Source organism: Pongo abelii, chromosome 11 (assembly GCF_028885655.2).
Source record: "Pongo abelii isolate AG06213 chromosome 11, NHGRI_mPonAbe1-v2.0_pri, whole genome shotgun sequence".
NCBI lineage: Eukaryota > Metazoa > Chordata > Mammalia > Primates > Hominidae > Pongo > Pongo abelii.
Genome location: NC_071996.2, coordinates 26719777 through 26747206, shown reverse-complemented (window position 1 = coordinate 26747206; position 27430 = coordinate 26719777). Strand labels below are relative to the sequence as shown.

General features: G+C 38.1%; 1 protein-coding gene across 25 annotated transcripts in view; it reads right to left on the bottom strand.

The window, feature by feature from the left end:
* CLASP1 (cytoplasmic linker associated protein 1) overlaps positions 1-27430 on the bottom strand; it is a 310798-nt gene that overhangs the window by 48589 nt on the left and 234779 nt on the right. For 13 of the 25 annotated variants that reach the window (XM_063712719.1, XM_063712722.1, XM_054549191.2 and 10 more), the window contains 9 exons: positions 24217-24320; positions 22403-22426; positions 20846-21090; positions 17745-17808; positions 14882-15045; positions 11705-11783; positions 10519-10662; positions 1156-1299; positions 515-621 (listed from right to left, as the gene is read on the bottom strand). In XM_063712719.1, coding sequence (XP_063568789.1) covers positions 515-621; positions 1156-1299; positions 10519-10662; positions 11705-11783; positions 14882-15045; positions 17745-17808; positions 20846-21090; positions 22403-22426; positions 24217-24320 — 1075 coding nt within the window. The remainder of the gene's footprint in view (positions 1-514; positions 622-1155; positions 1300-10518; positions 10663-11704; positions 11784-14881; positions 15046-17744; positions 17809-20845; positions 21091-22402; positions 22427-24216; positions 24321-27430) is intronic. The other 12 variants (XM_063712721.1, XM_063712725.1, XM_054549214.2 and 9 more) reach the window with 2 other exon arrangements.

Below are 27430 nucleotides of genomic sequence, written 5' to 3'. Positions count from 1 at the left end.
GCAATGTTGATCCAATTTTAGTTCCCAGATTCTAAATCACAGTCCTTCAGAGCAGCATTCTGCTTCAAACATGATAGTAACTATGTTTAGAATGATTACTTGGTTGAAAAACTACCCTAGACTTGGTGTAACTGACTATAACAAGTTGGCTTGGATGACTAAATACCTTCAGGTTCTACCACCTGCAGAACAGGTAATGAGCTTCTACATGGATTCTATGTAAAACAGTACTAAATGCAAACTTTTAGTTGTAGGTACTATTAGGTACTAGTGAGTGTTTAGAGCTACAAGAACCAGAGAACGTTCAGCACACATCGCTCATCTTACCACAGAAGTTAATCCCTTTGCATAAGATTATACAGTTACAATTTGAGTGAGGACTAGAACCCATGGTTCTTGATACTCAATATTCTTTTTGTTATTTAGCTTAGTCTAAAAATCTAGAAATAAGATGCACAGCAATTAAGATGCTTTAGTTTCTTTACTTCTGTGGAAAGTAAAGAAGTGACCTTACCTTGGAGACAGACCCCCATGGGAACAGTTGGTGGGTGAGGTCAGGGGGCTGGTCCTGCTGCTGGTGTGTCGGGAGGGCGTCCGGCCAATCGTATTGCTTGGAGAGCCCTGGGGTGAAGCAGAATAGGCACCGTTATTCAAGGGCTGTATATAGAATATATTCTATTCTTTCCTTGGTCTTTTAACCCACATGTAAATAAATGGGTAGAATCTGCCCAGGATTTTTTTTTTTTCCCCTCAGAATCATAAGGCCAATTTTAAGTGTATATAAACCAAAAATGAATAATCATCATACAGGCACTCCTGGAGTCGAATGATTGATGTTGGGTGTGCTAGAGTGACAGACAAAATTGAGCATTTGCATCTTTCCAGTGTTGAAAAATAAGACCAACTCAGTGAATGAATGACTAACTGGATAACCTAGTGAAAATGTAGCTGACTGAACAACCTGAGAAAAAACGGCATACTTAAGTATCAGATTCATTCATTCACTGTGGCTTAGGATGGCCCCATCCTCAGGATGCTCAACATTTCCTGAAAGAGGACAAGGAAACGGGGTATTCTATTAGAGTAGGTTCTAGCTAAGGGCTACGCAGAGGTCATGGACATTATATAGGCACCAATCGTGACCAAAGCACTCACCACACTGGTATTACTGGAATTCTTGAGGTGGTTGTGCAGGAGTTTGGTGGCACCATCCTGGAATGTTTTTGGCAAGGCACCAAGTAACATGGTAAATTCAGGAGTATTCAATTCAAACAGAGAGATTAGCACAATCTGTGCTGCCTAGAAAAAGGAACCATGATTAATTTATGTAATGTACAATAGGTCCTTCATCAAGATGTTGATTAAAGTTGTTTTTAAAAAATATTTTATAAGTAAAATCACTAATAAGAGGGCATTCTAGGCATCAAAAACAAAAAAGCATCTGAAGAAAATAATACCAATCATAAGTAGTCTGACTTCAATCTGGAAAATAAACTCTGGCTTCATTTTAATGCTCTGGCCTTGGAATTCCACAGCACACTAATAATAAATTCCTAGAACTTTTCTTTTGTTGTCTGGTACTAGGAAGGAAGCTGGTTAAGTAGGTAAATGAAACAATTAAAAAATTTTAAAAAGTTTAAGATTGATCCCACTTTAATAATTCAGAACTGAACAGGGATCTCAGTGCACCCTGGGAAGAACATATTTTTAAACAAGCTGCATTAGTTTATCTTGTGAAGCCATACTCCTCTTGACTAAGAAACATGAGAAAATGAGTATAAATACCTCAGAAAAACTTCTACTTTTACACCTATAAACCAAGGAGAGAGACTTTGAGAAGCAAACCAGATTTCGAAGGAGTCTACACTAAAAACATGCTCTTCTGCCTTTTGGAAAATGTTCTCCTTTTGCTTATTAATTGAGTCAACACACTGCAAGCCTGCTTGTAGTGATTGTGGTAGCGAGGTAGGCAAAGCAATGAGCTGGAACAAGAGTGGTCAATGAGACTCGGGCTTCTAGTAAGTGATGTGCTTTCTATGGATTTAGTAGCAGGCAATCTGAGCTTAAAGCACAATGCCTGAGGAATTAATTACAATAGTTTTCATTTACAAAAGCTAAGCCAAAAAAAATTTAGTAAATACTAATTGGCATTTCTAATTTATTTCTAAGAGTCAAGAGAAAGAAAAAGACACAAAAAATTGTCTGTGAATATAATCACTTCTTTTTCGTTTTTAACCATAAAGACTTTACAAACATAAAGTCTTTCCAAAGACCATAGTTTTTAAGATTGCAGTAATTATTCAGAATTTTTTTCCATGACATAGAATATTACACAAAAAATGTGCTTGCACAGAAATTCTTTTGGAAATAAACATCACAAAATATTTCAATGGTTTTACAATGCTGAAATTAATTATAGGTCCAGTTAGGACAAAATTACTATTTTGTGCATGGAGAAGGAAAAGAAATCCAAAAACCAAAGGTATTTAACCAAAAATAAGAATTATGAATTTAAAAATATAATCAAAAGTTACTTTTTTAACATTTTGAAATCGTTCATTAATCACAGTATTGGGCAAAAGTACATTACTTTTTTCCCCTTTAATTTCAAATACAGTCATTAATACCTTTTCCACCCAAATTAAATAAGTGGTCATAATATTTTTATGACATGGGCAAAAAGCATTATTATTAATTGTACTAAAATATACTTTTCTACATTTCATTTTGGAAACATTTTAAACAAATTATCTGAAGGAATCTATTTCACCAATTTAATGTACTGTTAATTTGATATGCATATTTGTATAACACAACAATTTCCAAAACTCATGCAAAGTAACCTGCATATCTTTAAAAAACATTGTATTAGGTGTTAGGAAAAAAAAAAACAATGCATGCAGAAAAATAATGCACTACAAGGAGGAAAGAAAGCAGCAGCCTGGAATTGTAGCAGGAAAAACACATCAATGTCATCAATTTAATTAAAAAATATTGGCACTTAAATTTGGTTGACTGAAAATGGCATTTGAAAGTTATAAAATATATGATTACATTCTTGAATAGTAAGCTTTTTATGTGAAATGTGCCACTGCTTTATTTAAGAGACAATATTTCTTCCCAGAATGTTATCTAATGTCACAAGCTAACTTGATGCAAATTATTAACTTAGAAGCTTAGAGTGTTTCCAAAGTAAAATCTTTTAAAAATAAGATCCAAGTTCTAGAAACGGTAGAAAGTATCATTTAAATATACATTTTTTTTATTTTTAAGAAAAGAGACGGGGGTCTCATTGCCCAGGCTGGAGTGCAGTGGCTGTTTACAGGTCCAATCATAGTGCACTGCAGCCTTGAACTCCTGTGCTCCAAGCAATCCTACTGCCTCAGTCTCTGAAGTAGCTGGGATTATAGGCATATGCCATAGTGCTCGGCCCAAGTATCCCATTTTTAAAAGATTTTATATCAGAGTTTTGCAGGGAATTAGACTGTTACTGTTTTCAAATATTTTATCTCCAACCCTCTGAATTAGTGAGAGGTTAAAATATGGAATCCAAGCAAGGAAGAAAACTGGGTAATATTTATCATTACCATCAATATGATCTCATTAAACAAGTAATTCCAGATATGGAACTGGGCTGGAGAAATGCATTAAAAAAGCCTAGGGCATAGCTCATGTTCACTAGTGACTCAAAAAGTGGAGTACGCCACTGTTCTTGTCTGCATATCTGAACTGTTGTCTTCATAAGAGGCAAGACCGTTAGGCAGCCCGATGAAAAACTCTGAGTACTGCTGACTTTTTCTAATGGGCAACCCTAGGGCAATTTATTTTAAGGATCACATGGCAACTTAAAATGAAATGATTCTCACACACACCCTCACAGAGGAATTTGAGAGGTGGGGTTTGTAAAAGGTTCTTCACATCTCACTGCTACCATCTGAAGAGAACTCCCAGGGACATCAACTGTCTTGAATGTTGCACATCTTATAGCAGAAAGGAATTCTTCCTAGCAGATTAGATCAAAACAAAGCTTTGCCAAACACTTCACTGTTGGTATTAATTTAGGAAAACAAAATTTGAGAGGAAAGGCAGAGTTTTCCAATTTATTAAACAACTCACTGCTCCCTTCAGACTCTCATTAAAAATTGCTTCATAAAGTCACCAGAGAAACTATTTCAAAACCATCAGACATTTCTCATTTAGTATCTCTCCTTTCTTTTTTTCAAGAGATGGGGGTCTTGCTATGTTGCCCAGGCTGGAGTACAGTGGCTATTTACAGGCATGATCACTGTGCACTGCAGCCTTGAACTCCTGGAATCCTCCTGCCTCAGCCTCCCAAGTAGCTGGGACTACAGGCATGTGCCACTGTGTCGGCCTAATATCTCTCGTTTTTACTATTCTATTAAAATATGGTAGCAGTCGACATAAACATGGCTATATCACTGAGAAGGTAGTTAATCATAAAACACACCACAACACAAACGTTGACACAGGCACACATACACACGCTCATGTATTATTATATTAATTTTAGATTTCTCAAAAGCTTCCCAGAGCCTTCACAAGGGCAACTGGTATTAATAATCTAAAATGCAAACAGTGAAGTGCGCTGTTTGAAATTAGTACACAGTTTTCAATCTACCTGTTTACAACTTTCTTCCAAGTTTCCTTCTCCAGGCCCAGAGCAGGTTGAAGCTGACCTAGTGGGGAAATCCTCACCTACTCGACTACGCTGAAGCGAGGACTGGCAAACAGGAAAGTTGGGAGGATTGAATCAGAGAGAAGCAGAAAGTGCCTCAACATGGCAATCTGTTAGCTGTAGAAGCATTTGGCTTCTTAGATAAAATCAGCGAGACACACATGATTGAAAGTAAGGAAGAATCAGAATAATAACAGTAGCTGCCAGTTTTAACCCTCAATAGTATCACTAGTTCTTTTATTTAATAATCTTGAAAGTAGTATTCTTGCTTCAGGTGATGAAATGGAAGATGTCCAAATAAGACTTGAAAGAGTCCGGGCGTGGTGGCTCACACCTGTAATAATCCCAGCACTTTGGGAGGCCAAGGTGGGCAGATCAACTGAGGTCAGGAGTTTGAGACCAGCCTGGCCAACATGGTGAAACTCCCGTCTCCACTAAAAATACAAAAATTAGCTGGGTGCGGTGGCATGTGCCTGTAATCCCAGCTACCCAGGAGGCTGAGGCAGGAGAATCGCTGGAACCTGGGAGGTGGAGGTTGCAGTGAGCCGAGATCGTGCCACTGCACTCCAGCCCGGGTGACAGAGCGAGACTGTCTCAACAACAACAAAAAAGACTTGAAAGAGACTCGCAGTCACAGTTAAGCTGAGATCCAGTTATTTGATAGTAAAACCCATAGCTTTCAGACTAGAGGCATGCTGCCTTTATAATCATATTTTTTTTAAAAGTCAACTAGATATCTCACCTTTTCAAGGCAATTTATGTATTAATACTTCTCCCTGCTCTAGCCAACAGCATCTTTATACTTCTAGGTTTCTTTGCCATGCCTTTTTGCCCACACTTCTCAAAACAAGGTTTGAGGGCTAAATCTGTTGCTTCATTTGACAAAGAGAATCACATGTGATAAGCAAACATACAGGCATTTTAAATTCCAAAATGTAAACATACAATTAAAATTCTACTGCCATTACCACATTCCCTTTGATCACATGGCTTCCTAAATCTTAGAAAAAATTCTGATACTCAGTTTATTCCATAAATAACAACAGCAGCAAAACCAAAACAATCCTCAAACAATAATAGCGGAGCTGCAACTGCAAACAAAATGTCTAAGTTTTAATATACTTTATGAAATTTAATCCTCTCAGTAACGCCTGAGGTAAGTGTTATTTGAGAGATGGGTCTCTTTCTGTGGGTGCAAGCAGTCCTCCTGCCTCAGCCTCCCACGAAGCTGGAACTACAAGTGTGCGCCACCATGCCCAGTTTGAGGCAAGTATTATTATTCCCATTTTACAGATAATAAACAAGAACTCAGGGATTAAATTACTTGCTCCAACCCCAATAAGTGGCAGAGGCAGAAGTCAAATGGAGGTCAAACTCCAGAACCCACCTTCTTTCTATCAGTAATATGTACTATTATCTTACGTCAACACAGTGCATTAAGAAAGGTCTAGTGTACGTCTGCATAGTTTCATCACACAACTAAACTAGTCAGGGCTCCCATACTAAGAAAATGGAAAAGTTTACTTTTGGAATAAAGCAGGCTAGTTACAGACAGGGTTGGGCTTTTTCATCTTGTCCAAACCAGTCTCAGTGCGGTAAGCACATCTCACTGGTGATTTGTTTGTGTTTTGATTTTAAAAACACCTTAACAATTTAAGCACGCCTCCCTCCAAAATGTGAAATACCCCAATACACTGAGGTAAGAAGGAAAACAAAATATTAAAAATGCTAAAATCAATTAATCTGGGTTATATCAGTTTGTTATCAGTTTAAAATGCTTCAAAAGTGCTTTCACAAATATGGTTGTATGGACTTAGAGAATGAATTATTATGTTGTCTGAAAAGTCCCCAGGTACTGTTTACATAAAATATTCTCCAGAGATGAGTCTAATATGAGAATTTACTGTATAAATTTCAGACTGAAGGGCTCTTCTGTATTTAGAATACCTACCCTAAAAAAATTAAAGCAGGACATTCACAGAAGAACTTGGTTTAAGATCACAAAATGCTTTTAAATCACCAAGATTTCCACAATCCCTGATATAACCTTTAAAAAATTCTGGAAATGAAGGATGAGGCAGAACAAAGTTTATTTATACAGACATGTATTTTATGTTTAGTGTGTTAAATGATCTAGATAAGAATGGTACTAGTTTTTATACAGTTTAAAATAATTTTAAATCTTATCAATTTTAGATCTTAGAATTGTGATGTAGTATATATCACTACTCTAAGTATTTTATTTAGGCACTACCTTCATTTTGACAGTGCTTCAAGAACGTCTTATATTCTTGGGTAAGGCAGCTGCATCACTTACAAAAGCAACTATATTTATAAATGTTCAACGGATGGTACATCAAAACAGGGAATTTAAATAAAAGTGAATCTACCTCCAAAAAGGATTAATCTGCAGTGCCCTAATGAAGAGTTTGAGGACATCTATTTTAATACTGTCCTATGATACACCTATTTGAATCAAAAGTAATGCTTTACTAGTTAGTGCTGAATGTTACTGAAAGCCAAATAGTTTAGAGCCATGGATATCTTGGATGATTTAAAAAAAAAAAAATCTAGAGGGTGCCAGAATATAGATATGCATCTGCTAAGTAAGTTGAACCACATCATAATTTGCATAGATAGGCAAAAAAGCGCCCTCCTAAAATAAGAGCCAAGGAATTATCGAATAACTATGGAAGCCTTCTGCCAACCCCCGAAAAGAGACATCAAAGCCCTGGTAGTCAAGACACGAAGACGGCCCCCAAGATTCCCCATAACGTATTACACCCTATATAACCTCTCCCACCCTTAGAGTGAGCGGGACTTGTGAATATAATGGATATCACTCCCATGATTGTGTTACACGGCAGAAGGGATTTTCAAAAATGTAATTAAGGCCCTAAATCAGTTGACTTTGAGTTAATCCAAAGGGAGATTATCCTGGAAGGGCCTGACCTAATCAGGCAAGCCCTTAAAAGGCATCAGGGAGATTCAAAATGAGAGAGACTCTATGGCTGGCTTTGTTTTAATTTCTCCATTTTTGAAGAAGAGTTTTGCCAAACAGTGAATTCTTGGCTGAGCGCTTTTTTTCTTTCAGCACCTTCAATGTCATCCACTGCCTTCTGTCTTTTGTGGTTTCTGAAGAGAAATGAGCTGTTAATCTTATTGAGGATCCTGTGTATAGGATGAGTTTCTCCCCTCTTGCTGCTTTCAGGATTCTCTCTTTGGCTTTCAGCAATTAGATGTTATGTGTCTAGGTATGAATCCTTTTATTAAAAAATCTTGGCTGGGTGCAGTGGCTCACGCCTGTAATCCCAGCACTTTGGGAGGCCAAGGTGGGCGGATCATGAGGTCAGGAGTTCGAGACCAGCCTGACCAACATGGTGAAACCCCTTCTCTACTAAAAACACAAAAATTAGCCGGGCATGGTGGTGTGTGCCTATAATCCCAGCTACTCGGGAGGCTGAGGCAGGAGAATGGCATGAACCCGGGAGGCGGAGGTTGCAGTGAGCCGAGATCGTGCCACTGCACTCCAGCCTGGGTGACAGAGCGAGACTCCGTCTCAAACAAACAAACAAACCAAAAAAACAAATTTTTTTAGTTTGTTGGGCTACTTAGATGTGTAATTTTTTTTGTCGAATTTGGGGAGTTTCTTAGATATTATTTCTTCATGTATTCTCCCGATAGCTTTGAACAAGCAAACTTCCTGGTAGCCTCTACTAGCTGAGAATGGCTCCCCGTTGACAATCAGGAAGAAAGCAGGCAGCTGAGTTCTACACCTGCAAGAGACTGAAATCTGCCAAGGACCAATGAGCTGGAAGAAGACCTCAGCCTCAGATGAGACTGCAGATCCAGATGACATCTTGTTTCAGCCTTTGAGACACCGACCAGAGGACCCAGAGAACACATGTCAGATTCCTGACTTATTACTGTGAGATAATAAATCTGTATTGTTTCAAGCTAAGTATGTGGTAATTTGTTATATAATAGAAAACGAATAACGAAGTCAAAAGAAGGGAATTTTCAAAACTAGTTTTAAAAATGATGGCTTCAAAATATTTGAAATGAAATAATTTCCATATGGGTGTTTATCATTCATTACTTCATTCAAAACATATCAATGCCTACTATGTTACTCCAGGTATAGGCCAGGCACTGAGCATGCAGGGTGAGCAAAACAGTCTCCTTACTGGTCATCTTCCCAAACCCTCTGCTTCAGACATATCAGTCTATTTCACTGTTCCCAGACAAATCTCATTTCTTAAACATAACTACTGTCCTTTCCCTAAACTCATCACTTATGCAAACTGCATCCATATTCCACATCTGAGGATGAATCTTATCTTCTCTAGGAAGCTTTCTATGATCAATAGAGTGCACTGAGCTGACAACATACAGAAAACCGGGCAGGTATTCCATCAGTTTGAAGGAAGTTGCCCAGGGTAACAGGGCCCTAACCACTAAAGTGGGTTTAGAGGAAGCACAAACACTCTACGTCCAAGGAAGGGAGGTGGGGAAGATGCCAGGGAACAGAGAGGCCAAGCCTAGTCCTGAAGATACTGAGGAGCAACACTGCGTAGCAAGAGAATTTGCAAGAACCAGATCAAGACTATATCAGTAGTCTGTATGTCTTGAGGTTCATTCCAGGGCCATGGCCCAAAATACTAGGCCTTGTCTGTGTATTAAAAATCAGCCAAGAGTGAAAGGAACCCCAATGAAAAAAACAACAAAGTGTCTAGGCTCTGCCCTATACCAATTAAATCACATTACTTGGGAATAGAGCTCAGAAACCTACATTGATTTTAATTGCAGCCAGGACTGTGAACTATTAATCTAAATCTTCTGAAATTCCTCTGAAGATCAGGATTATTGTCCTAGAACCTGGGTATAAGTTAGGCGTGAAGGTGAGGAGTTAAGTACACCTCACAATGGGAAAGGAGAAGTACGGGGGCAGGCATGGAAAGTAGCACGCCAGTGGAGATAAAGCATTGCGAAGTAACACTGTATAATCCAAAATAACTGAAAACAAGTGTTGAAGCTCATTCAAATAGCAAATGAACAAAGTGATTTCTGGCAATATATCTAATGTTCTCTTTATATTTGGCTTGAGCTAGTATTAAAATAAGTTGAGATTTTTGGAGCATCAGGCTAATCATTTGAAATTATCTGTAATGTTCTGATTAGAATAGTAAGGACAATAAGTCCTAGTTCAAATATCCTAATGTGCACGTCCACAGGGAGTGGGTACTATGATCAAAGCTAGTTTGTCCCAAACAGGCCCTAATCGAGGTAATATGCAAATATAAAATATGTTTCAGCCTGTAGCAGGCAATACTTAAGTAACATTCCATTACAAAAGCACATACTCACATATCACACACATACTTATGTGCTACATACTGAAAGATGTTTGGTCTTTTTTAAGCCATCTATTACGTCTTATCAAACTTTTCAACCACATTTTACGATCAGGGGCCCTGTAGCCAGCTAGCGCTAGATCTGCAATTTTGTCTTCAAAGTACGTATTACAAACAGATATAAGGAAAACAAACATCTGTGTGAAAGACACTAATTTACCAGTGATTTCATATTAGAAAATATATAAAATAGATGCCTGCGGAAACCATAAGCCCATCGTGCAAGATTTCAGATTTTCATTTTTATATTCAAAACTGGGCAGAGCTGGAGAGAGAAAAGGGCAACAGCAGAACCTTAGTGACATAGGTTTGTGGGTGGGTGGCATGGTTTTTCAAGTTTCTAAATACATTTCTCTAACACAAGCCCAGGAACAATCTGTAATTACACGTCGGTTCTCTTGGACATACCTTTCTCACGTCTGAACTCTTTGGTTCTGTTGTCCAGGTTATGATTCTAGAAACAGCAAGTCTTGTCTCACTAGAGTTTACAAAATCTGTTGGATCCATCTGTCTGGCCAGAGACTCAATGTATTTCAGGATTGCAACTTTGACCTGAAAGAGCCAATAATTATAAACATTAAGTACACTTGATGAATCTTTGAACATAATTCTTATCAGGTGGCCAGAGAAAAGTAAACCCTGGTGAGGGGGATCTCCTTCCTTTCTCCTGTATTGATAGTTTCCACATGGAGCGACGTCCAACAGGGGAAAAAGCATGAAATGACTGATGGGTAAGTCTGGGGCCAGGAAGAGGCACACGGCTCAGTTTTCTTCATTTTTAGCTGCCTGTAGAGAAGCTTGCTCTGCTCCTCATCTATGCTGCAAGACACTTCCAGGGCAGGAGCCCTTGCGAGGGGCCCGTGGGATTTCCAACTCTGCCACTGACAGCAGGGCACGTTCAACTCTAGTTTTGTCACACATTCTAGGCCGTGTTCTGTAAGGCAGCATTTTCAGTGATCAAGCTGATGCTCTGCCCTAACTTCACCATTAACTTCTCAACTAGTTTTGACTTCAGGAGAAAAAGGTAATTATTTGTTAGGCTCATTCTAAAACCTCCAAAAAGTTAATGATCAAAGAACAGATGATGAACGTGACCTAATTCAAATGAACACACATCCTCCCTCAAACTTGGTCTTGTTATTACAGGTATGATTGTCCACAACATGTAACGATTAACTTTCATAGCTTAGAATGTTAATATTAAACATTCCAATAAGACACCTGTCTCCACACACAAAAATGTCTTAATTTTCTAGTTTAAATATTAATTGTGAAAAAGACTAGTACTGCCCAAATGCTGGTGAGGAAGCAGAAAAACTAGAGCTCTCATAAACTACTGGTAGGAATACAATATGGTATAACCATTTTAGTGGTTTCTAAAAAAGCTAAACATATACTCACCCAATGAACCAGCAAATACACTACTAGGTACTGAACCAAGAGAAACAGGAACATGTCCACAAAGAATCAAACAAGAATGCTCACAGCAGATTTATTCACAATAGCTAAACATGGGTCATGTATAATATAACAAAAGTAAATTTAAGCAAATTTGAGTACCAGGGTTGAATTGCAATGACAAATAATTACTGACCTTGAGGTTTGGAGTTTGAGTTTGATCCACAATAAATCTCATCAAAATGTTAAACTGTTGATCAAATGGAAAGGAGTCCCTAGGTTGGTGGGAAAAAAGTGCTTATTTTTAAAGAAATTTATTACAAAACAATGTAAAACTATTTAACAAAAGCATACCATTGTAAGTTAATGTATGTAAAACCCTGTTCGCATTTTTAATAAATAGTGCTTTTTGTTTTATGTAAAGTAATACATGTTATACAGAAAATATGGAAAAAGGAAAATCTTTTTGCAAGTCCCCAAACACAAACTAAACTTACTTTGAGTGGCTATTTAAAAAATTAAGACTAAACAATAAACTAAGGAAGAAATTTCTACCTGCCTTTCTAGGGATTCGCTCATTTTCCCTCCAGCTACCTTTCTGGATATTGCTTAAACATAAACATCACTTCTGATACGCAAATCTCATTTTTACATCCTGACCGGGCGGCTTACAGCTGACCCTGCTTAAACTAACCGTATCATCATCATCCTCCTTGGTCCTGGTCACTGCTTAGGGTCCCTGCACACCACAGAAGAATGCCTGTGAGATGGTGACAAAACACTTCCCATCCAGCTACAAATCACACACAGAAGCCTGGGGTCCCAGGAGCCCCTTCTCTCTCTTGGCCAGAGAGTCAGTGCTCTTTCTGTTAAAATGCTGTAATTACTAGTATTAGTTTAAAATTGCACAATGGGGCCCATGTGGAAAATGGTGAAGTAACTTCCATATTAACAGGAAAGATAAATGCAAGGCAAATATCTACACTGCTTTCTTTGAACTCTCTTAGAGATTTTTCCCAATCTACATAAATGTAGTAAAATAAAGAAATAGGTTTGACTCGCTAAAATGAAGCAAATAGAACTGATTTGAAAAGTAAATAAAATCATACAATAAAAATAAAAAGCACATGGCGTATATCAGGTACCAGTGTTATCCTACATATAATTACTAATAAAAAGTAAACTTGATCCAATAGTACCCTGGAATCTTTGAAGATCACTTCGGGAAGGAAAGTATACTTTAGTATACCTAATTTAAGTGACTATGTCAACAAACTACCCACAAAATGTCTCTCCCTTCTTCTGGCAGCATGGGGTGGATGGAGAATACATTTCAGTAATGGGTGTGTATATTCGGGAAATACGCCAGTGTTAGGCACAGGCAAAGGAAAGGAAATTGAGGCAGATTAGCACTCAAGTCTATAAACTGAGAAACAATTCTCAGCCATCACTAAAACCTCCTATTAGTAGCCACTGACTATTCTAGATCAGCTTAAACAGCTGTGCATCTCAACTGCTGAGAAAAAGAAGGGAATATTAAAAATGCTTTAGGCACTCAGACCAAATCTACTGAGATTAGGACTCTTAAAGGGGCATCCAGGAAAACTAACAGGAGGTCACAATTGTATTCCTTAATCACCAAAGTTTAGGAACACAATCTTAATACTCCTACCATTCCTAAAAATATGAAATAGATCTGGTCATTGGTAAATTCACCTAAATTAAGCGACCTATAGGCCAAGTCTGGCTCACATGTGTTTTACTTGGCCTTCACAGTATCTTAAAAAATTCTCGAATATGTTGCCCAAATCCACATTTCTGACCTTTCTTGAAAAGTCTGGTACTACTGAGCCCATGTCCCAATGTGGCCACAACCGGCCCCAGTCTATCAACAGCCCTCCTATCTACTCCACTCAATTATACCAGCTTATCAGCCTAGCACCTCAGTCAATCTTGGCTAAACCTTTATAATCCATTGGTGTAATGGTGTACTGTAATGCTCCCTAACTCCACTAAGTTTAGCCATGCAAAGGAATGACGAAGTTTGAAAGCTTTATTGCAAATTTAGTACATTACTTTGATTCTTACTTATTTATTATTCTTTTTTTATGGCCTCACCGACAGATGCAAGTACATTACTCTGAGTTCATTAAAAACCAGAAGGGAAATCTCTCTGGATAATAGAATTCTATAGCAACGCAATTACACAGATTGACAGGGTCATGGGCCAAAAGAAAACAGCTGGCATCATGGTGTAGAGGAACAGATGCATATTTTGAAGTCAGAGTCATGTAACAGCTGCACGCATAGGGATGCCGGCAGGGCAGGATGTGCTACTGTGCTAGTCAAGGGAGCCAGAGAGGGAAGAGAAGCTTCCAGTGCTATCCATACCACCCCCTGCCCCCACAGGAGGTGAGGACACACACCCACAAGACAGCCTGCAACAACAGAAACAGATGACAGTGCAATCATCAGAAATCCTGGATTTGCGTTCCCATACACCCACTAACACAAAGTCAAGGCAAACTGTCTCTCACTGATAAAATGAGCATCATCTTTAAGGTCCTTCCATCTTGAAATTCTATGATAACTAGAATTATTCCAGTTTGTAGTAACTTATAAAAGTTATTGCCCTGATAATTTTCTGAGTGACTTGGAAGTTATTCCTTTGTTCTTTAAAAAAGTTCACCAATTTGACATTCCCCCCATCCATCTTCCACCAAATCACAACCAAGACATTATTGCAAAGTGTCTTCTGAGATGTTTCAACTTTCATACTTGCATACTGAGGACCCACAACTACAAAGACAATAGAGAAGTGGTTTCTGAACAGCAGCAGCATGTACTTTTTCTAACTTTTCTGGGCTTCAGCAGCATTTCTTTTCTCACAACAGCCAGAAGGGTCACAAGTACTGCAAATGTGCTATTAATCTCCAGCCAATGTACTACCAATTTAGAGAATTTCCTGGACCAATGGAAACTCTACATCATACACTGATAGAAAAATTTCTAGTAAGACTTGTAAGTTGAAGTAATAAAAATACTAAGGTCTTCAGAAAAATGTAAACAAATATTCTAAATGTTCCCTTTAAATTTTTTTAATGAGAAGAGAATCAATTTCCAAAGTTTTACATTTGTTTATTATATATGTCTTAAATACTCACAAAAGTAATATCAACAGAAGGAAGATATGGTATTTCATTTCATGGACTGGTGGGACATGTCAACAAGTATGTCAACAACAGAAAGTGAGAACTGAGTAAAAGAGATATTCAAGTGGGTGACAGAGGCCATGGGTAACAAAAGAGAATGGCAAAAAGTCACTTACAAGTATCCTGTAACATCAAAATGGACCTAACCCTTAAACACTTACCTTGTGACATCTAGAGCCTTTTGAACTTTTGCTTGCACAGATCCAAGTAAATCTGCTCCCATTTTCTTAAGTAATTGTGTGAGAAGAACAAAAAGCCAGTCTTGTAAGTCATCCTTATGAATTATTATAAAATCCACAAGAGTCTCCAAAAACATACTGAAAACCTAGACACAAATGAAAACCAAGTACTTCACATTTTGAATTCACGATTTCCTCCGAAGTCTACAAAACATTAAAAATGCCCATACGTGCTTTGCCCAGACTCTTGTAACTTAGGTTAACACTGTTAACAACTGTTCATAGTACAGAAGGAAAATGTAGTGCAGAAAACAGATAAAGGAAAAAGGAATGGAACTTACTCTCTGTTGTGAATTCCACCGCAAACGAGGCCATGCAACAAAACAAATTCCATGTTAGTTGGCAGTGAATTAATACCATTTTCATGCGTTTTTTTAAGAAAACCTGAAAAGGCTACAAGCCAATGAAATATTCTCTCCTCCATCAATGTAAGTCTTTAAAAAGCAGTACAGAGAGAAATTAACTTTTCTGAGTTTAATCCTGAAGGCTTTTCTTTCTTAAACAACAACAAATCCTCTTGTCCTAATTCTATAGTATTCTTATTCACTATCTAGCAGTCAACAAATACTATTATAAAATGAGCCAATAAAAACACCTACTCACTATTGTGTAGCTATTGCTTTTCACGTCAGACATTTTGATGCATACCAATTTCAGATATCATAAAGTAATAGATTACGGCTTAGAATAAAATATATAAAAATATTAACATAATTATCATGCTGTTGTGTAGTGATTTTTGCTAAGGTGATATAGAGCGCACAGTGGAATATCTCTGAACCAATTTCAGAGAGAAAAGTAGCACTGAGTATCCCTACCTTGTTAATGAAACTTGTTCTACTTGGACAAACCACGAACCCTATACCGCCTCATTTCTAGCACAGCAACTATTCACCACCAGGGGTCTCCTGTGAGACAGCTCAGGAAAAAGTCATTCAGCTGTGGGATTCCTGGCTTCGCTTACAAGCAGCTAACAAATACTAACTAAACTGAGACCTCCAAACTCACTGTACAAGAGACTTCTGATGGAAACAAATTTCCTTCTTTATCCTCACATTCTGCTTCTGAATCAGCAATCTAGGGGTGACAGGTAACAGAAATTTATCAATGTTCTAAACCATCTAATAGTGCTTATGTTATAAATCTTAAGAATCTAATTATGCTTATGCGTCAAATCTTACTGCTTTTACCACTACCTTAGAGAAAAATCTTGATAAATTTTATCTTTGGATATCTATGTGGCCTTTAAGCTCAGTCTTTCCTGAATTTTTATTGAGACAGAGTCTCACTCTGTTGTTCAGGCTGGAGTGCAGTGGTGCGATCTCAGCTCACTGTAACCTCCGCCTCCCAGGTTCAAGTGATTGCCTCCCAAGTAACTGGGATTACAGGTGCCCGCCACCATGCCCAGCTAATTTTTATATTTTTAGTAGAGACAGGGTTTTGCCATGTTGGCCAGGCTGGTCTCGAACTCTTGACCTCAGGTGATCCACCCGCCTCGGCCTCCCAAAGTGCTGGGATTACAAGTCTAAGCCACTGTGCCCAGTGGATTTTTATTAATATTGTTAATGTTGACTTTGCTGTGAGGGTCATAGCAGAAAGTTTAAAGACATGCTTCAAGAATGACACTGAGTGAGGAGAGCTGTTGTGGGGGGAGGGGAGGAGAACCCTTGCATTCACTCCCCTTTACTCTCATGAGCACCTCAAAAGGCTGGGACCATATCTTCTTTTCTACATCCCTGCCCCAGAGCAGGTACTCAGTAAATGTTAAATGACTGGGTGAACGAGTGGGTGGATGGATGTTTGATATTTCAAGGACAATTCCTACGAGGAAGCAAGGATAGGAAAACAAAGATGATGACTAACTGGCTGGGCTCTCTGGCCATCACAGGTTTCTTTCTTCCAGTAAGACTTGGAGGAGCCCATCTTTACTAGGAAAACTGTAGTTGATGCTGCATGTCAGCATTAAAGATTTGCTTCTGCTCATTTAAGGTTCTATCCATTTCCACACCTTACTTTCTTCCTCTAAAAGCATCTAATAGTCTCTAAGGGCCTTCTCCCTAACAATAGTATTTAAAATCTAGACTCCAAGTAAACTTCTGTAAAGATACCCTGTCTCACGCCTTTTCCACCACCCCTGGAAAGTGTTCTGTCCCATACTCATGGGCGTTTCCCCCTCAGCTGGGACTCTCTCATCAAAAAAAGCATTCCTCGGGCTTAGTGTTCCCTATGGCCCTCAGGAGGTGTGGGCACCAGCTAAGTGATCCCCATTCAGCAAGTTCTTGGGAACAGCAAAATCCTATTTCACGAAATAACCTGGTTTTTCAATAAATCCATTACATATTTTCATTTTTTCTATCTTGTCCTATATGGACATATTCTACATGGGATACAAAAATAATTATATACTTATTTTCTTCACTACTATAACATTAAAAAATGCATGATATTATAATATAATCTTATACCCTAGCACCTACCTCACTGTTTGGCTAAGAGGAGACATACAAAAATATTTGCTGAATATAAGAAAGACCATCTGATTCTCTCCCTGATAACATTTACTTGAAACACACTTATTTAACTTGAAATTTTATGCACATTTAAGTTTCCAAGAATTCTGTTTTTAAAAGATGTAACATATACTAGTGCTGAAACTGGTGTGACTCTATAAGGTCGGAACTGCACTATCGGGAATTCTCTCTCATTCTTGGGTAGTATATCATATCACACAGAGCACACAGACATGCAGGGGGAAAGACAGGGCAGGCATGACTTCCAGACTTACCTTGCTATGAGGGTCAGCAAACATCCGAGTGAAGATCTCACACAACCTTTTCAGTTCAACTCGACTAGAAGAAATAAAACAGAAATCAATGAATTTACTACTTTTATTATTTTTGAGACAGGGTCTCACTCTGTCACCCAGGCTGGAGTGCAGTGGTGCAATCATAGCTCACTATAGCCTTGATCTCCCAAGCTCAAGCGATCCTCCCACCTCAGCCTCCCGAGTAGCTGGGAGGTGCGCACTACCACACCTGGGTAATTGTTTTGATCAGTCAACTACATAAGCTTTACATAATTCATATCTATATAACAATGTTTCTTCACAAACTCTTATTTAATTTATAGCTAAATCAAATAGGAATATAAAACCAGAGATTTGCTCTCATTTTAAGATGAGGAAACTAAGACTGAGTGATTTACTCAAGCTAACACATCTGGAAGTGACAAAGCCATGCACCAAATCCTTTTCATTTTATCCCAGCTGTGTTTTCCACATGCCACAATTGAAAAGCAATGGAATAAAGTTTAAAAAGCATGTCTATCCTGCATTGTAATGAGAGGTACAAAACAAAAAAGGGAAAAAACAAAACAAAAAAGGGAAAAAACAAAACAGCATGTGTTTCAGGGTCAAACAGACCTGGATTTTCATCTCAGTTCTGCTGTAAATAAGGTACTCTGGGCCAGGTGCAGTGGCTCACACCTGTAATCCCGGCACTTCGGGAGGCCAAGGCAGGTGGATCACCTTAGGTCAGGAATTCAAGACCGGCCTGGCCAATGTGGTGAAACCCTGTCCCTACTAAAAATAAAAAAATTAGCCAGGCATGGTGGTGGGTGCCTGTAATCCCAGTTACTCAGGAGGCTGAGGCAGGAGAATCGCTTGAACCCAGGAGGCAGAGGTTGCAGTGAGCCGAGATCACACCATTGCACTTCAGCCTGGGCAACAAGAGCGAAACTCAGTCTCAAAAATAAATAAATAAGATAAATAAGTACTCTGCTATCTTTAAGCCTGTGTTTTTCCTTATTGGTCAAACAGGATAAGGACCATGTCACGTGGCTGCTGAGAGAATTAAAAAAGATACAACATTGTACCTTCTACTGTACCTAGGACAAAGCAAACACTCATTTCACATTGGTGCCCTTTGTCTTTTCTGATCCTTGACTACCACCAAGTCCCATGTTTAAAGTTTGATAGAAGGGTCCTCTCTTCCACAAATCATCCCTGATTAATGCCCTCTTATGTGGATGAGACAGTTTGTTCAAGGACCCTTCAATATTGTTAATGACATAACCTAGATTAGACCAATGCCAATCAACAGATTCCTAGAAATTATTCAATGGGTACTTGGTGAACACTAAGAATCTACAAAGTGGGATCACCAGGATTAAACAGATTCTTGAGGAACAATCACGACAAATCATCTTCTGTTTTTGACAGGTCACCAAAGTGTCACAGGATGCCTGCGTTTCAGAAGGCACATGACAAAACTTCCTGTATCGTCTTCGTGAACAGACAAATAATAGGGGCAGGTATGAGTACAGGAGGGTTGAGTCAGACTGCCTGAAGAGCCACAGTGAGAGCTGAGCAACTCATCAGCCAGTGCTCAGCCTTACAGAACCCAAGGGGAATGCCCATCTATGACTGTTAACTTATCTTATAAAAATTATCCAAAGGATAAAGTAGACTGAATTTCATGTATTCTAAGTTGCCCATTTCTTAATTCCCATTCACGTCTCCTTTCTCTCGTTTTCACATCTCTGTAATTGAGTCATCTTATAATCAATGACATTTTTGTACTGTTATGGTTTAATACGCAGCATTAATTAAAGGGCTAAAAATAAGGGTGTGTCTATGGTGCCTTAGATTTGACAAAATATGGTATAACCACATACTTTTTTGGTATGTGTAATACATGCTTATTTTAGAAAATTTATAAAACTGAAACAAAGAAAAAAGCAAAAACGATCCATCTAAAAGACAATGCTGTTACTATTTTGGAGTGCTCCATTTTGTTATCTCCTCACTATGTACATTTATAAGCTACATATATGCACACGCGTATCAAAATTTTCCAGACTAAGACTGATAACATTTAATCCAAGACCCTAAAGTATAATGAACCATACTAACCTGCTGAGTTGTTTTATTTTATGTTTTAACCTGAATTGCATACTGTACACCAAGATTTCTCAAATAACATCTACTGGACAAATATAAAACAGAAGGGAACCAAATACGGGGTCTTTTTTTTTTTTTTGGAAACAGGATTTCACTCTGCCACTCAAGCTAGAAGGCAGTGGTGTAATCATAATGCACTGCAATCTCCAACTCTGGGCTCATGTGATCCTCCTGCCTCAGCCTCCAAAGTATCTGGGATTACAGAGGCATATCACCACATCCGGCTAATGTTTTAACTTTTTTGTAGAGATGGGGTCTCCCTTTGTTGCCCAGGCTGGTCTCGAACTCCTGGAGTCGAGTGCTCCTCCTGCCCTGGCCTCTCAAAGTGCTAGGATTACAGGTATGGAGCCACTGTGTCCACCCTAAATCTTTTATCAGCCTAATAAATTATAGAATATTTGCCAGATGGGCTGGGCACGGTGGCTCATGCCTGTAATCCCAGCACTTTGGGGGGCAAAGGCAGGCAGATCACGAGGTCAGGAGTTCGAGACCAGCTTGGCCAATATGCTGAAACCCTGTCTCTATTACAAATACAAAAATTAGCCAGGCGTGGTGGTGTACACCTGTAGTCCCAGCTACTCAGGAGGCTGAGGGAGAAGAATCGCTTGAACCCGGGAGGCGGAGGTTGCAGTGAGCCAAGATCGCGCCACTGCATCCAGCCTGGGCAACAGAGCGAGACTCCATCTCAAAAAAAAAAAAAAAAAAAAAGTAAAGAAAAAAAGGATATTTGCCAGATATTTCAAAGCAAATGGATGGCAAAGCAAATGGATGGCAAGGACTGTGTCTTAGTCATCTTGGTAGCTTTAGTGCCTGTTCCTGCAAGCAGACCTCTTGAAGACTCCATTAATTATAGGAAATCCCTTTAAATCCCTGAAGAGTCCAACAGGGGATTCAAACTTAGCTCATATTCTTGCTGTGGTCCTCACCTCAGTGTTCTTTGGCTCTTCAGTAAGTTCTGCAGGCCCAGAAGCCCTTCTTTCCTTTCTGACCAGTTTGAACTAGCACAGTGGTTGAGAACTTCTGCTACATCCTCAGTCTGCCGCAGATAATGGGGAATGCCACCATTCCTGGAGCCATATGAGCGCTCAGAGCAAACACTTGAGGCATCACTGTTGGCATCATCGTCAGAATACATCCCATACGGCTCATATCTCCTCCTCACAGGCTTCTTCTGACAGGTCCAATGAGGGATGGGAGTGATTGAGGAAGAAATAGAAAGGTGAAATGACTGTGAGTCATACCAAACAAAATCTACAACAAAGAGTTAAGTGTAAAAAGACACATGCACACACACACTTTTCCTGTGCTTATAGATTAGGGAAATAAAAACAGAAAAGCAGTTTTCCATTAGGTAAAATAACTAATAAGCAAAGCACTCTGTAGTAGAGGGGAAAGAGTATGGCCTCTAGTAAAGTGCGTAGACTTTACAGGAAGACAGATCACAATCTTGGTGCCAACACTGACTGGGCTGCATGACTTCTGAAAGCCTCCTAGGCCTTTTGCTTCAGTTTCCCCATCTTTAAGACAACAATAATTAAACCTATCATACAGGCTTATTGTGAGGATTAAATGAAATTATATGTTAAATATTTCAGCTGGGCACCTGGCACAATGCAAATACGTGCAGCCAACAGTCCTTCCCCAGTCAAAAGCAATGTATCTTGAGCACGGTCTATGGGTAAACTTGTGTGAATATTTATGTTTCCTAAAAAAGTCAGAATTTGAAATGTCAATGGCAGAAGCAGCCCACGTAAAAGGACTCCTAAGTCATCTCCCTCTGTTGCCCAGGCTGGTTTTGAACTCCTGGCCACTTTTATTAAAGACTTAGGGTTTTGAAACACAAATAGGCTTCTTTGAAAGTAGACTATATTACCCACTTTATTCATTTCTCTGACCCTGAATACAAAACTGTTATACCCACAAATATGATACAGCAGCAACTATACAAAATTGATAAAAACAAAACAAATAGCTATTGGCTTAAACCATACAAATACACTTCTCTAATAATATGGCGTATTCTTGTTAATCCAACTTGCTCAGGACTGTTCTGCCTTAAGCCTATTGTCATAATTATTGATAGCATCCCCCTTTTAATCTCAAAAGCATTTTTGTTTGGATAATAAATTACGTGGTCACACAAAATCCAGATTCCTAAAATAAGAAAAATGTTGATAAATCCATTCATGAAATCATGATGACATAAGAATAGGCACAAACTGAGTTAATAAAATGAAACACTACTAGGCAAAGGAGCAGAGCTTGACATTCAACATAAATACTAAAACAGATGTACGTGAAAGGTGGCTGACTCCACCATGAATAAAGACAACAATGATGGCGAATCACTGTTATGATTCAACAAAATCGTATTTCAGACCAGAATTTCTATACTACATTTTTTGGTTTTCACTAGCTTCTAAAAGAAATATACTTGCAACAGAAGAAATAAAGTTGTAAAACAAAAGTTAAAGCACTGGTACCTTGCTCCTGGAGTCTCCTAACAGCTGTAGGCAGGAAAATATTGAAGGATGGGGAAAAAGCATAGAGAATTATGTCAGAAGCATATGTAGGGATTGTTCTTGCAACAAAAGTGTACAGCAAAACATATCTTAGCAAACCAAAAATACAGGTTAGCAAGCATTTCATATCAAGCGAATAATAATAAAGAAAGCTTTCAAAATGGCATTTCCTAACCCTCCTCCAAGTCTCAGAAGACCTTCTGGTAACTTGCTGTAATTCTTTGTTAAAACTTTTCCCATATCGGTGAGGCAAATCTCTAAGGTCACCATTAATTCTACTATCTATTCCTCTGAGACATTCTGTCTGGCGCCGTGGTGTCTATTCAGTGAGGCGAAGATTCTGTACCATTTCTGTGTTTTCTCTTCAGAAGTAGGTCACTTGGAGAGACTGAACACTTTGGACAAAAAGTAACAAGGGCAGCATGAATCTAATGGGAGCTAGAGCTCAGAGAAAAGCTCAAGTCAAGTTAAGCCAAAGCTCAAACTCTCAAGTCCTATTCCGCCTCCTAGAACTTTACACACAGTCCCTTATGCAGTTCTTTAAAGAAATAAGAAATTCCCCTGCCTTAAGTGGAAGTCTTATCATTTCCCACCCCTTTGACCTCCACTTCCCAGGGTCTCTGAATGAATAAGATACAGATTCTAAATGCTGCAACTTGGAAGGACAAACAGCTTCATATAATTCTGTTCCAGCTCTTGACTGTTAAAGCCATGGTTAGAGCAGTTACCCTGAACTCTAGCACCTGCCAGAAAAAAGTCTTTCTATACATAAGGTTGAGGAATACAGGTGGCCAGGCAGCTTGCCTACAGGAAAAGGATTATGAGAGCAGCAAACTGCTCACAGACACTTGTCAAAGAACCTGACTGAGCAGGAACAAATGAGGGCAAGACAAGAAGGAATGAAAACTAGAATCACCATACCATAAACTATAAAATGTTGATCTGACAAAACATGGCTGGATTAAAAACTTCAGAGTCTGAAAGCAGGATATTACATACTTTTTTCCCTTACGAGAGAATAAATCTTAAAACAGCAAGAGCAAGGCCAGTGATCAGACAGTTCTAAAGAACATCCATTTCAAATGCTGAGCACATAAACCAGAATACGCAAGAGACCGTGTGACTAGCTGAAATGCATCTTTAAAAAGCAATCTGACCACAAGCTGATTCTAAGGAACTTTTTGGTACAACCAAAAAAACTGAAGGATCCATGATCATTTATGTTTTTCAGATATTACACTATAATGATGCAAAAACATATTCCACCATTGCTTCACATCCTCAAAGATTTAGGAAAAACAACATAAAATCAAACAGACAAGATAACAGAATAAATGTAAGATTTTCAAACCTCAAACTCTATTACCTATTATTATTATAATACGTCTAGGTTATGCCATCAAAGTCTGTAAAGCAATAGAAGCAACAGAATGGAAAAAAGGAAATGCCAGAAAAAAAACATGGTTAAAAAGAAAAAAAGAAGCCCAGTGACATCTGAGAAGTCCAGGGTCATCAAAAGCTCCTTGATACTGAAGAGCACAGATAAGAAATACTTGACGCTAATATTTTCTGTAAAGTCCATTTTCACTTATATGTGCGCAGAGGTAAAAGTTTAAGGAGCAAACAATATAAATTTACCCAACATTAACACAATTTTAAAGAGTGTCAAAGATGATTTAATAACCTGATTTGGGGACAATTTCCTGTTAAGACAGAGAGAAATGCAGATGAGTATTTCAAAAAGACTCTGTGTACATACATACTGTGCCTCTTACCAAAGCATCGGCAACAGCAGCTTCAAGATCTGTACTTGTGCTCAGAACTCTCATGGCATTCACAGAACCAGGTATTCTTCCTGGCTGGCCAAGCCCAAACCGATCTATTTAAAAAACAAAAGCAAAAGATATGTCACTTTAATTCAAATTATCTCAATTCCTTGCAAGGACTACTGCCTCTTTCCACCAAGTAGACAGAAGCACTGAAAAGTCTCTAGCCAATTTTAACTACACTTGACTTGTTTACCAGTGGTAGAGGTTAAGCTGTTCACATTTAATGCTATCGTGCCACAAAGCACTGTCACTCGTAATTGTTCAAACATGGTATTTTATTATTGAAAAGTTTCTGAGATATGAGAGGGAAGCGGGAACTTATTATAAAAGGGAGCTGGGCTATGAGTTGAGTCTTTTAATCTATTTAGCTTTCCCTGTAGAGGCAAGCGGCCTTGATGTTTGGTCAAACTAATTAGAAAGCTTCATGGTTTCATAAGAGTTCTAATGCAATGTGTGGTAAAAACTTAAAATTTGAAACAAATGAATTGATTTGTGTGCAAATTTTTATTAGTGTCACTTCTGTTTATTGCTAAGCTCATTTAATTTTAGATACTTGTTCGTCATGATGCCTGTGTCAACAAAAATTAAAAATCAATTTATTAAAATTATTTAATAATCACTGAAAAAATCTAGCACTTTCACTGAAGAACATTAAAAATTTAGATAATATTAGTACAAGTTTTACCTGGGTTCCTCAAATAATTTAGAATGGCAATTTTTATACAGATAAACAAATAATAGAAAGAATCCAAAGAATTTAAAACAAATTTAGTAGTTCAAACGACTATTTTGAGCTTATTTGTGATCATGGAAATGAAAACTCACTTTTTAAATTCCCATTAAATCAGCTGACCAACCTTCCTTAGGAAGTGCTGGAGATTAAAACTGAACTAGGAGAAAGGCAGTGTAAGTCGTATCTTCATTAAGTGTGTTGTACATTATCTACCAGTAAAAAATTTCTTATTTAAAAGTCTAATGTATAAAAACCTTTGGAAGAAAAATGTTAAGATAAAATATTTTCTCTGTGTTAACAAATAAGACATCATTTGGACAAGGAAAATATCTATGTTAGCTATATTCTGGAAGCATCTAGAATAAAAGGGAAGCTAATATCTATTTTACATGAATTGATCTTTCCTACAAAACAATGTATTTAAAATTTTAGATATGTAACAAGACAGTGCCTACAAAACTGGTGAACTTAAAAAGTGAATTGTTATTTAGCTTTTTTAAAATGTCAATTTCAAAACATTATACCTTCCACCACCACAGAAAGGGAGAAAAATTTAAATACTGCTAATCAATAGTTATACAGTCATGAATTTCTTAAAAAGAAACAAAAACTGTATGTTATACTATCCCCTTTTTTAATGCATTTGCCGGTCTTTCCAACTGTCATCTTAACCATTATGTTTAAAAGGTAACGTGCCATATAAACTAAAAAAGGCCAGTAAAAATTACATTTATCTATATTTATCAGTTGAAATATGAAACAAGTGTAAACGTGAGATTTACTATGCACACATAGTTTTGCAGATGATCTTTGTTCAAGTTTTTTTTTTTTTCATTAAAAAAGGGTAGATAGTAGGAGACTTATGAGTAACAGAATGAAAGTAATTCAATTATAAGCCATTAAAAAATTACCCAGTATAAACTTAAATAAAACGAAGTCTAATAAAATTAAAAAAAGAAATCTCATGCCAGCAATTCTTGCTCCAGGGAATATACAGATTTTTTCAGATACAAAATTAAAACTATAAGAACAATGCAATTATTCTGTGCTTCCAAGATGCATACAGCTTTGCCATACAGAGTGACTATAGATCATTTGATATATATCACAGACAATTTGAATTTCAAATCTTAAGGGGAAATGTTTATCTGGATCTAAGCAAAACTATAAGCTTTATGTTTTCACCAGAACAAAATCTGTTCCATATTCTCAAGGCTCTGATACTATTATGAAGTCTGATTTTTCCAAGAGATGAATACATATGACTGTGCTCTCAGTCTGGCCCCTAATCTTCAGGGAAATGTACATAATCAGAATATATAGGAGGCTGGGCATGGCGGCTTTGCCTGTAATCCCAGCACTTTGGTAGGCCAAGGTGGGTAAACCGCTTGAGCCCAGGAGTTTTGAGACCAGCCTGGGCAACACAGTGAAATCCCGTCTCTACAAAAAACAACAAAAACTAGCTGGGTATGGTGGCACACACCTGTAGTCCCAGCTACTTGGGGGGCTGAGGTGGGAGGATCGCTTGAGCCCAGGTAGCAGAGGTTGCAGTGAGCCAAGATCACGCTACTACACTCCAAGCCTGGGCAACAGAGTGAGACCCTGTTTCAAAAACAAAAAACAAAAACAAACAAACAAAAAAAGCAAAGGGGGCTTCATTTAGAGGAAGAAAAGAGAAAATACCAGACTCGGTGAATTGGTAACAATTGTCACCATCAATCGTCTGAAAATTCATAGATTATGCCTTACTCAATTGAGAAAATTGTAGCCATTAGGGACTGTTAACATATAAAAATAGTGGCAGTTAAATCTAACAAATTGATGTATTACTGTATGCTTACTTTTTGCCACTGTGGCTAACCAGTGGATGTTGAGTATTGCTAAACAGAGCTGAGAGAGCAGGTTTGGGGTTTGCAGGCTGCAAAGGATACCTCTGGCCTGACTTGATTACCTGAATCCTGATCTTGTTTTTCCATAAAACTTTGAGAACAATACACTTATTTTCATACATATGAAATTATGTATGCTATAATTTGCAGCGCTGTTAACTAAATGGTACCTTAAAAATGTGAACTTGACATCAATAACTAGCGTTAATATTTGACAGTTTATTCGGAGTAAAGACTTTGGAAGAGAAAGAATCTGTTGGGTGATATCCATGCCCCCTTGCCCCACAGGAACCCTAAATAATACCTAATTTTGGTTATTTTCCTGGGGACAGAGTGGCAGGAAGGGAATTACTTCCCTGTTGTTTTAATGTAAATATGAACACTGGAGAAACGATGTTGTCAAACAGTCTATAAAGCATCTACAGCCTATTAACAGAACTATAAACATTCAATAACTTAAAAAAATTAAAGCACATTGGGGAAAAAATATGAGGTGCATACATGCCAAGTGCTAGCCGACACAGATGAAAACAAATGT